This window comes from Maylandia zebra, linkage group LG19, assembly GCF_041146795.1.
Source record: "Maylandia zebra isolate NMK-2024a linkage group LG19, Mzebra_GT3a, whole genome shotgun sequence".
Classification (NCBI taxonomy): Eukaryota; Metazoa; Chordata; class Actinopteri; order Cichliformes; family Cichlidae; genus Maylandia; species Maylandia zebra.
In genome coordinates this window covers 13,260,292-13,272,459 of record NC_135185.1, presented here as the reverse complement: position 1 = coordinate 13,272,459, position 12,168 = coordinate 13,260,292, and the positions used below count along the sequence as shown (strand labels likewise).

The 12,168-nt window shown below is 40.8% G+C and overlaps 1 protein-coding gene across 1 annotated transcript in view; it reads left to right on the top strand.

Annotated features, from left to right (window-relative positions):
• The window catches only part of sntg2 (syntrophin, gamma 2), a 103,841-nt gene that overhangs the window by 45,629 nt on the left and 46,044 nt on the right, over window positions 1-12,168 (top strand). The window contains exon 9 of the mRNA XM_004559341.3: window positions 4,682-4,806. Coding sequence (XP_004559398.2) covers window positions 4,682-4,806 — 125 coding nt within the window. The remainder of the gene's footprint in view (window positions 1-4,681; window positions 4,807-12,168) is intronic.

Here is a 12,168-nt window from a genome sequence, read left to right as displayed (position 1 = left end):
TGCTGCAGGACTATTTAGAATAAATGACTGTTGGTGCAGCAGATCAGTCAGAAGCTCCATTAGAACTTGAAATTCTGAAACAATTTGAGGCACCATCAGGCCGACCCTCCTGGGTGATAAGTTAGCAGCGATGCAGGTGGATGCTTCTCTGGTGTCCTGGATTGTTGATTACCTGACAGGAAGACCACAATATGTACGTCTCCCACAGTGTGTGTCTGACAAGGTGATTAGCAACACAGGGGCACCACAGGGGACTGTCCTCTCCCCCTTCCTCTTCACCCTCTACACCACAGACTTCAGCCACTGCACAGAGACCTGCCATCTTCAGAAGTTTTCTGATGACTCTGCGGTGGTTGGATGCATCAGCAGGGATGATGAGACAGAGTACCGGGCTGTGGTCGACTCCTTTGTCACGTGGTGTGAGCAGAATCATCTGCAGCTCAACGTGGCAAAGACCAAGGAACTGATCGTGGACTTCAGGAAGACCAGGAAACACTTGACCCCTGTTTCAATCCAGGGGGTCAGTGTTGACATTGTGGAGGACTATAAATACCTTGGAGTACACATTGACAATAAACTGGACTGGGCTAAAAACACCACAGCACTTTACAGGAAGGGCCAGAGTCGTCTCTATTTTTTGAGGCGACTGAGGTCCTTCAACATCTGCCAGAAAATGCTGAGGATTTTCTATGAGTCTGTTGTGGCCAGTGCGATCCTCTATGCTGTTGCATGCTGGGGGAGCAGGCTGAGGGTCGCAGATGCCAACAGACTTAATAAACTGATCCGTAAGGCCAGCAATGTTGTGGGGATGGAGCTGGACTCCCTCAAGGTGGTGTCGGAGAGGCGGATGCTGTCCAAGATAAAGACAATGTTGGATAACACCTCCCACCCACTCCATGACATGTTGGTCAGTCACAGGAGCTCGTTCAGTGAGAGACTGAGATTACCGAAAAGCACCACTGAACGACACAGGAAATCATTCCTGCCTGTGGCCATCTCCCTGTACAACGCATCCACTTAACACACTGTTTGCTGCTACAACTACACATGTTTCTTTTCCAAATATTTATTTATAAGTGACTTATGTATGTATGTATGTATATATATGTATATATTGTACTATTCTTAGTTAGCGTATTGTCTGTCTTGTCTTAATGTTGGTTTAAAATGGAACACTGTAACAAAAAATAATTTCCCCCAGGGATCAATAAAGTATTCTGATTCTGATTCTGATTTTAATTATGTTACAGTCTGGTGGTTTTTTTGCTGCAAAAGCACGATTCTTACTTGGATACCAATAGTAATGATAGACCAAAATTAAAAACAGTAGGAAACATTTGCTTCAGCAATTTTGTCATAAGTGTTTGCATAAGATTAATATTCCTAAATTGTTACAAAATCTAGACTATACTTCAGACAACCCCAGAAGAACTGTTGAAAAGATGGCTTGAAACTGCACTGATCAGTATAGCCAATGAGTTCTTCAATGATCTAACGTCACACTGCACTGTGAATGGTGACATTGTTACCAAAAATTGAGACAAAGAACACAAAGAATTGTGTACGTTAATACTGATGTACCACAGGGATCTCTACTGAACCACTTTTGTTCTGGGAAATGCAGATCTCCATGCCAACAGCACACAAACAGTCTTCTCTTCTATTCCTCCTGACTCCTCCCATCTTATTGGCGAGTTGCTTGTCAGAATTTGTAACACTGCCCGCATTTAAAAATAAAGATCATATGTTTTATTTGACAGTCACTATATATCAATGGTTCTATATTCATGACAGGAATTGGTGTTCAGTTGCTAGATTCCTTGCAAGCTTTTGTATGGACAAACTCCCACAAACATTGTTAGTTTCTTCCTCCAGTTAAGGGTTGTTTGGCTTTTTCATCTGTATTGATTTTTAACTGTTAATGGGAAATACATTTCCTTAAAACTCCCCAGACTTTATTAAGATTTTAAAATATGAAAGTTGGTGATCTTAAATTGCCCCTAAGTATGAATGTGCGTGCCCTGTGTTAGGCCTGTGACAGACTGGCCTAGGGTGTGGGTCTAGGGTGTACCCTGCCACTCAGCTATACTTAATACATAGACTTGATATCAGCCTCTTGGCTGGGATAGGCTCCAGCCGTTCTGAGAGAAAATGCCTTGTCAGAGGTCTGACGAGATGGGCAAGACTGCTTCAAGCTGAAAGGACATCACTTGTTACAACGCGGGTATGCAGAAGAGCTTCTCTAAAGAACCAGAACCTTTAACCTTGAAGCTCGTGGGCTACAGAAGATAACACCAGGCGCCACTGCTGTTAGCTAAGAACAAGAAACGGAGGCTAAAAATTGACATAATTCAACAGAATACTGGAAAAATGTTGTTTGGTCTGATGAGCCTTGATTTCTGTTACAAAATACAGATGGTGGGGTCAGAATTTTGAGTAAACTATATACACAATATGAAAGCATGGATCCATCCTGGCTTGTACGAACAGCTCAGGCTGCTGGTGGTGATGGTGAAACCGCACCACCCAGTAACATAGCTGAGGAGTGCATTTCGTTATAGGTATAATGCTTCAAAGGTATGCGGTATACAGCAATCAGCCATCATCGTTTTTCCTTAAACTTTCGTCATATAGAAAACTTAAGCACAACTATTTTGAATACACATTTCATGCTCGTTCCTCTTCTGAACAGACTAATTCAGAGCGAGCTGCACTGACCATTATGGTAATGCTGAATTGCTCTGGAGTCCATTATAAAGTAATTTGAAGACTCGCCTAATGCCACGTTAAATGCCACCATCAACACGTATCCATAACACACATTTCCTTTTCATATTAACACATTGTATTATTGTTATACACCAGGCAGTTTTTAAACAGCAATTTTAGTTTTATTTGCCTAATTTTGCCTATGAATATCTAAATGCACTTCTGTATTTGCCAGAGGCTTGTATCCAGCACTCACCACTTATTAAAAAAAATCCATTAAAGAGAGCTGAGAGAGACACGGTCAACATGACTGAAACCTATCAATTTAAATGGCAAGTGTATTTCCCCTGAAATTACTCCCTAACACCTCAACATTTTTATAAGAACTAATTTCATTCTGTCATTAATCAATGTCAACAGGACGTTTTTCTTTGATATGTGACCATTTTCTGCAGATCCACTTGTGTTTTTGAGTATGTGTGAGTGAGGTGACGTTTTTGTAACTTCTCTCTCTTGTAAACGATGCTGCACATTTCCATTAACACAGCTGTAATCAGTATTTATCTGGGCACACTGGGAAGACTAACCGTTTCCCAGGTGAATGCTAATAAGATGATAATAGAAACATACTTAATCTACTCCAGCTTCTTTTTAGACACCAAAGAATGGCTGTTACCTGATTTATCTAAACTTTGTATGTAGCCTGATTGGTAGAATGTCTGTTTGTCCTGTTTGCTCTGTTCCTAAACGAAATGAAGCTTTAACTCTTCAGATTTTATACCTGGTTTGTTTAGTTTTATCAGACTGTGCCATGTTCCTTTGTTGTCTGGAGTCATGCTCTGCTGCAGACCAATTCAATTGGACAAAGATTCTTTTCCAGGAACAGTTTTTGGTTTAGTTACAAACTTTTTTTAAAACCCAACTACAAGGCACTCTTTGTTAGTTTCCTGTAATGCTGTGGTCTCTCTGAATCAAGGTCTGAGTGCACAAAGTTTGTTGCTTTCCTTGTAACTGAAGAGAAACTTTTTTTTAACTTGTCATTTCCTCTCCAGGCACCGAAGAGACCAAACATGAGTATTTATACTCTCACCTGTGTGGCCTGTTAGAAAGTCCAGAATCCAGTCAGCAAGAACTTAACCAAGACTGATTACATCATGTGGTTTAATCGTGCTAAATGCCAAAGAAAAGCAGCAAGTTAAAAATAGTTTGCCGTCTTCCACTTATCTGTTGGGCCTATACAAACACTGTGGAGGGTCCTGTTCTCTTTAAATTGATGCCAACACCTGCTTAGTATTCCACAAAATCATTGACCACAAACACAATTGCTATACTCATAACAAAACAATTTCAAAGTGAATATTTTGAAATAAATGAAAGGTTTTTCTAACTGATTTATTCAGTTTCAGAACTGAAGGGAAGGATTTATGATGCGTGCTGAAGTCAGAACGTGGTTTCATTACAGAAGTGAGAGTGCAATATTTACTCCATTAGCAAAATATGGACATTTTTAGGTTCTGCTGAGTGATTTTTTTAGTTTCAGTACAGTTATTCTAAACTTACTCACTGTGCACGTAGTTTACATGTAGAGTCTATACACAATTATTTTCATCATGTTAACTGCAACAGGAGGTGATTTCCCTGATTACAGAGGAGATTTCTGTTAATATCTGGGGCACCAGATATACTTGCACCACTTACATTGAATAATTGGGTTTGATTTGGAAAGAAAAACTGTTGCTATTTGTATGTTTTTTAAGAAAACAGCTGGAGTCTGTAACTTCAGTATATCGAAGTTCAGACATGCTTGGCGTAAGCAGACAGTGAGAACTTCAGACAAAAATAGCTGATTAGCCCTGGTTGAGAAGGGAATTCTTTTGCATGTAAATGGTGCTTGTGTATCATCCATCAGTAATCAAAAGAATTTGGTCAACAGAAGCAGAAAGCTCACGCATCGTTCATGTATTCCACGCAGGCTCCATCACCCCCTTCGCCCTCAGCTAATGAACCAAAGTATGAGAAGCGCTGGCTGGATGCCGTCTCCCTGCCCTTGTTGATGGCCAGAGTCTCCAGATACAAAGCTGGCAAAGATAAATTAAGGTAAGGGTAATCCAGCATGATATAATTCACCTCCAAGGCGCACAGTTCACTGAGCGCAGTTGTTGGCTTAGCAAGCACTTTTCATTTAAGCGGGACGATGTTAATGCCAATATCTATGCACAGGCATAAACGGCTTAAAAGGTCACCGCAGCTACGAGGCTGTGGCTCAGAAGGTGCGACTGAGAGGACACTGGTCGAACTTGTAAAGGCTTTTGATTATTATACCCGTCCTTTTTTGTATTGATTTTCTTGTGCAATGTAATTTCACAACAGTTTTTTTTCCCACAGGCTTTTTCAATCAGGCTTTTCAGTCATTTCGAAACTGTAGTACAAAATAAACCTACGAGGCCTGTTGTTTGATATTGTTTCACATTTGACAGTCATAACCTATAGAACCCAAATGGCAGGCTTGTATAAACTGCTGAAATGCATTGATTTTTTTCCCCTTTGTGTAGCAACCATTTCTTTCAGTTCTCTTTGTGTTTCTGTGCGTTTTCTGTCATTTGAAGCACTGATTTATTTGGGTTTCTGTTTTTAGAGCCATCTCCTCTCATACAGTGGGGCAAAAAAGTATTTAGTCAGCCACCGATTGTGCAAGTTCCCCCACCTAAAATGATGACAGAGGTCAGTAATTTGCACCAGAGGTACACTTCAACTGTGAGAGACAGAATGTGAAAAAAAAATCCATGAATCCACATGGTAGGATTTGTAAAGAATTTATTCGTAAATCAGGGTGGAAAATAAGTATTTGGTCAATAACAAAAATACAACTCAATACTTTGTAACATAACCTTTGTTGGCAATAACAGAGGTCAAACGTTTACTATAGGTCTTTACCAGGTTTGCACACACAGTAGCTGGTATTTTGGCCCATTCCTCCATGCAGATCTTCTCGAGAGCAGTGATGTTTTGGGGCTGTCGCCGAGCAACACAGACTTTCAACTCCCGCCACAGATTTTCTATGGGGTTGAGGTCTGGAGACTGGCTAGGCCACTCCAGGACTTTCAAATGCTTCTTACGGAGCCACTCCTTTGTTGCCCGGGCGGTGTGTTTTGGATCATTGTCATGTTGGAAGACCCAGCCTCGTTTCATCTTCAGAGTTCTCACTGATGGAAGGAGGTTTTGGCTCAAAATCTCACGATACATGGCCCCATTCATTCTGTCCTTAACACGGATCAGTCGTCTTGTCCCCTTGGCAGAAAAACAGCCCCATAGCATGATGTTTCCACCCCCATGCTTCACAGTAGGTATGGTGTTCTTGGGATGCAACTCAGTATTCTTCTTCCTCCAAACACGACGAGTTGAGTTTATACCAAAAAGTTCTACTTTGGTTTCATCTGACCACATGACATTCTCCCAATCCTCTGCTGTATCATCCATGTGCTCTCTGGCAAACTTCAGACGGGCCTGGACATGCACTGGCTTCAGCAGCGGAACACGTCTGGCACTGCGGGATTTGATTCCCTGCCGTTGTAGTGTGTTACTGATGGTGACCTTTGTTACTTTGGTCCCAGCTCTCTGCAGGTCATTCACCAGGTCCCCCCGTGTGGTTCTGGGATCTTTGCTCACCGTTCTCATGATCATTTTGACCCCACGGGATGAGATCTTGCGTGGAGCCCCAGATCGAGGGAGATTATCAGTGGTCTTCTATGTCTTCCATTTTCTGATGATTGCTCCCACAGTTGATTTTTTTCACACCAAGCTGCTTGCCTATTGTAGATTCACTCTTCCCAGTCTGGTGCAGGTCTACAATACTTTTCCTGGTGTCCTTCGAAAGCTCTTTGGTCTTGGCCATGGCGGAGTTTGGAGTCTGACTGTTTGAGGCTGTGGACAGGTGTCTTTTATACAGATGATGAGTTCAAACAGGTGCCATTCATACAGGTAACGAGTGGGGGACAGAAAAGCTTCTTACAGAGGACGTTACAGGTCTGTGAGAGCCAGAGATTATCCTTGTTTGAGGTGACCAAATACTTATTTTCCACCCTAATTTACGAATAAATTCTTTACAAATCCTACCATGTGGATTCATGGATTTTTTTTTCACATTCTGTCTCTCACAGTTGAAGTGTACCTCTGGTGCAAATTACTGACCTCTGTCATCATTTTAGGTGGGGGAACTTGCACAATCGGTGGCTGACTAAATACTTTTTTGCCCCACTGTATATGTAGAATATTTCTGCACTGGGGGAAAATTATCATTAGCATCTTCACAGTAATTAGGAAGTTGTATCGTGTTGAATTTTCAAGTATCTACCATAAATCCATTGTTAATATGAGAGACTTTTTTGGGAGTGTCCCCTATTTGTGTAAAGTGATGGGTGCAATTTGCATTTGCTGCTGCTCATCGCAGTCCCAGTCACGAGGACAGCAATCTAAGCAGAGATGCCAAACCTCCACCTCTCCAAGCCACCTACTCCAGCTATTCTTGTGGGACACCGAGATATTATTATGCCATCCGAGTGACACAATCTCTGGTGTGTCCTGTGTCCGCCCGGGGGCCTCCCCTCAGCAGGACATGTCTGAAGCACCTTACATAGAGGCATCCGGAAAGCATTCTGGTCAGATGCCCGAACCATCTTAACTGGATCCTTTCAGCATGCAGAAGTATCCCCTCGTCTGAGCCCCTCCTCTAGCATAGAGCTCAACACTCTGTGTCTAAAGAAAAGCCCAGACAGTCTTCGGACCAAGATCCTTTTTTCCTCTGCTTGTATCCATGATATAATTTTTTTCGGTCACTACCCAGAGCGTGTGGCTGTAGATGATGGAACATGGATGCACCGGTAAATCAGCAGCTTCGGTTTAATGCCGAATTCTCTTAACATTCAGGCCGGTACAACATCTGCATCGCTGCACCAATCCATCTGTCAGTCTCCCCCTCCCTCAGTCCCTCACTCATGAACAAGATACTTGAACTCGTCCACTTGGGGCAGAAACTTGGTCCCAGCCCAGGATGCATTTACCACCTTTTACTGCCTGAAAATCATGACCATAGATTTGGAGGTGCTAATTTGCATTTCACTCAAATGCAAACCTCCCCATTGCAAACTGGAGGTCATCATCCATGTAAGGTAATTAACTAGCTTTAGCCACAGCAAAGTCTGGATATTTACATGCATCATATGCAGATATCCATATTATTTGTAGCCTGTAAGCAACAAATAATGTGAAACTGCCCATACAAACTTCTATTTCAAATCAATATAGCATCTATATCAATTTATCAAGCAATATATCAATTAGTATATTAGTGTAACATAGTGTCAAATCACAAATAAAATATTCACAGCCCTTTTTTGTGTTAGGTAAAAACAGCAGAGTCTATAAGTTTGAACAAGACAGTTGTCTATTTAAAGAATAAAATAACTGTCTGTTAAAATGATTATTAGAGATATTGATAAGAAATGAGCTGCTGTAGAAAATGCAGATACAAAGTTAGTCTGGTACCACGAGTTTAGGTGCTTGAGCTTGTGCTCTAAACAACTATTAGTTACCTTTTTCATGAACAGGAAGCTTAATAAAACCTCTAATTTCTTCCATTTAAATGGCTTTTCTTTCAAATTGGAAATTATTTACCTTAGTCCATTTTCCTTATCATTTCCTCCACTTGTGCTGAGCACTAGTCCCCACAGGGTGTGTCAAACTGCAGAATTCAGAAATTGCAGGTACTTAACGATAAATAAATGATGGGACTCTGCTCTGCTCAGTTAATTAAAAATGTTTATTAAACTTGTTTATGGGACTCCACATTGGTTATTATGTCGTTTCAAGCCTTAGGCAGCAGCGAGTGATAAGAAAATTATATAAAAGTTCATGTTCTCCCGTGTTACAGGAAGTGGTCGGCACATAGTTTAACAAAACTTTAGCTGGGCTGATTCTCACATAATTTAAAAAGAAAAAAAAAATCCTGCACTGGAAAACAAAAGCATGCTAAAGTAGTAACGGAAGCTCTCGAAATGGACAACCGTATATTGAAAAGTATTGAAAAGCTTGAATTAAGTGTTTAGCATCTTTCCTAAATTACTTATTGAACATTGACCTAAATAGTCTCTAATGTCCTGTCAAGTTACTAATTCAGTGATTTCCAACATCTTTGTTTTTTTTTTACTCATCCTAACAGATATACTCAAGGTCGTCTCCATTAGCACCAAAAAGGTTCATATTTAAATGTGTAAACCTTATTTTATTACAGAAGTGAAATAATTTAGATGACTAACTACTGTGAGTCTAAACTGCAGCACATAATTAATTCTAACCAAATAAGATGTCATCCATGATCTATGTAGTAACGCTTATCTAATCCATCCTTTTATATTGTAAGTCAGTATGAAGCTCTAGAAAAGGTGCCGCTCCTCCTCGTGTTAGAGCCACACCAGCTATCATGCCGAGTACCCACAGACCTGTGGGGGCATTGTTAGGATCCGGAGTTGCTGCTGTTGGTCAAGTCCGAGTTCAGCAACACTAAAAAAATTGGGTCACCTGACTCCTGACTGAAGATCAGCAGTTTTTTTGCTTGCTGATGGCATAGATTCATGGCAGATTTCATCATCAGGCTCCAACTGTGACATTCAGGGAGACAAGTTTTTTTTTGTACACATGCCCACCACAGTCCAAACTGTAACCTCAGTGGCAATCTTTAGGATGTGCTGCTGAAGACTTTACTCAGTGGTTCATCTCTCCAATCATTATCAATACTTAAAAACTACTCGGCAAAAAAAACCTCAAACTGAAATAAATCTGACATTGGAGAGGCGAGTCAAGGAGGCCATTTATGTAAAAAGGAACAAGCCTCTCTAAGAGTACATCTTTCAGTGCAGTGATTGCAGCCATTTCCCAATTGTTTGTACTCATGGACATTGATTAATGGTCATGGCAGTTTGCATATCAACAACGATGAAATCTCAATGCTCATTGTTATGCAGCGGCGCTGGTTTGGATTGTTATGCATGTGTATTGTTTATAAGGCTGGGGAAACCTGCAGTCAGCTGGGACTGTATAAGTCACTTAGATGAGTGAGGAAATGTTTCCCCCCACTGAAAATGCTGCATCCAGATAAGCAGAATCAACTTTCTGGGATTGCATAAGCTTATTATAAACAATGCTACGGTGAATGCTCGCCTTTAGCTAAAGGCGGTCCACCAAAGTAGTCTTGTGTATGACTTCTTTTTTTTTTTTTTTGGCCGGGCACTGTATATTGAGATCAATGCATTACAGTATTAAAGGAGACAGATGTTTAAAAAAAAAAATCAATTCATCCATCTGCCCTGGTGGGAAGTCTCTGGGCTCCCTGTGAATGACCAAGCTCTTTTCCCTAAGGTGAGTTTAAACACTCCAGAGAAAGTTCATTTGTGGTATACACCAGAAATGGAGAATTATTTTGTCAAAGACATAACAAATATTATAATGAATTCATTTAAAGGAATGAGGACGCTTTCATATTTACACTGTAAATGTTGCATCTAAGATTTGTCTGTAAAAATCTTAAGGATGAAAGACAATTTGACATTTCAAAGTAAAAAATATTTTTGTAACTCTAAGATATCCTTATTAAATATATTCTTTATTGAAGTATCGCTTGATCAGTCCAAAGTACAGAATCTGCGGCACAGTTCGCAGCAGGAGGCGATGCGTCTGGAATTGCCCTTTACTCCTAAATTTTATATTTGGATGAAGCAACAGTCCTGCAATACTAAATCTGTCAAATGCTTAGTCCAATCAGCAGTCCAATGATTGGTAAGTAGGACCAAAGAAATGTATTGAGGAGATCTGGAGCTTGGTGACATTGAATGTAATAACCTGATGCTGAATCTGAAATACCAGAGTCCAGTCAATAGGGAACCCTGCAGGCAGTGAGCAGGTCAATATCAGAGTTTGCTCTGAAAAAAAATGTGGGTCTGTTAGAAAGCACAAATATAGATCGGATCAGTGTGGATGCGAGGGCCACAGCCATGCTTATATTATCCACCTCACATCTGACCTTATTATTCATTTACACACATTTACAACAATAAACATGCATATTGCTGTTTTTTATGTTAATCATTTGTTCCTATCAGTAATTATCATGGCCATGGAATAAAACACATTCAACAGCAGAGAGCTGACAGGGGTTTGATTTGAGTTAGTTTAGCTTTGTGCTTAGTTGCGTTTGCATTTTATTTACACTGTTTGTTTTATTGGGGTTAGTATGCGAGGTCTCTCAGGTCATTTTGACTGGATAGTTTGTGCCTCGTTGCCAAACTCCAGTCGATGATAAATAATAAAAGACTGACTACCAGTCTGGATCAGGATGTTAAAGTCAGCAAGTTCTCACTGGCCTGGTGACCCATTATACAGGGAGTGCAGAATTATTAGGCAAGTTGTATTTTTGAGGAATAATTTTATTATTGAACAACAACCATGTTCTCAATGAACCCAAAAAACTCATTAATATCAAAGCTAAATGTTTTTGGAAGTAGTTTTTAGTTTGTTTTTAGTTTTAGCTATTTTAGGGGGGTATCTGTGTGTGCAGGTGACTATTACTGTGCATAATTATTAGGCAACTTAACAAAAAACAAATATATACCCATTTCAATTATTTATTTTTATCAGTGAAACCAATATAACATCTCCACATTCACAAATATACATTTCTGACATTCAAAAACAAAACAAAAACAAATCAGCGACCAATATAGCCACCTTTCTTTGCAAGGACACTCAAAAGCCTGCCATCCATGGATTCTGTCAGTGTTTTGATCTGTTCACCATCAACATTGCGTGCAGCAGCAACCACAGCCTCCCAGACACTGTTCAGAGAGGTGTACTGTTTTCCCTCCTTGTAAATCTCACATTTGATGATGGACCACAGGTTCTCAATGGGGTTCAGATCAGGTGAACAAGGAGGCCATGTCATTAGTTTTTCTTCTTTTATACCCTTTCTTGCCAGCCACGCTGTGGAGTACTTGGACGCGTGTGATGGAGCATTGTCCTGCATGAAAATCATGTTTTTCTTGAAGGGTGCAGACTTCTTCCTGTACCACTGCTTGAAGAAGGTGTCTTCCAGAAACTGGCAGTAGGACTGGGAGTTGAGCTTGACTCCATCCTCAACCCGAAAAGGCCCCACAAGCTCATCTTTGATGATACCAGCCCAAACCAGTACTCCACCTCCACCTTGCTGGCGTCTGAGTCGGACTGGAGCTCTCTGCCCTTTACCAATCCAGCCACGGGCCCATCCATCTGGCCCATCAAGACTCACTCTCATTTCATCAGTCCATAAAACCTTAGAAAAACCAGTCTTGAGATATTTCTTGGCCGAGTCTTGACGTTTCAGCTTGTGTGTCTTGTTCAGTGGTGGTCGTCTTTCAGCCTTTCTTACCTTGGCCA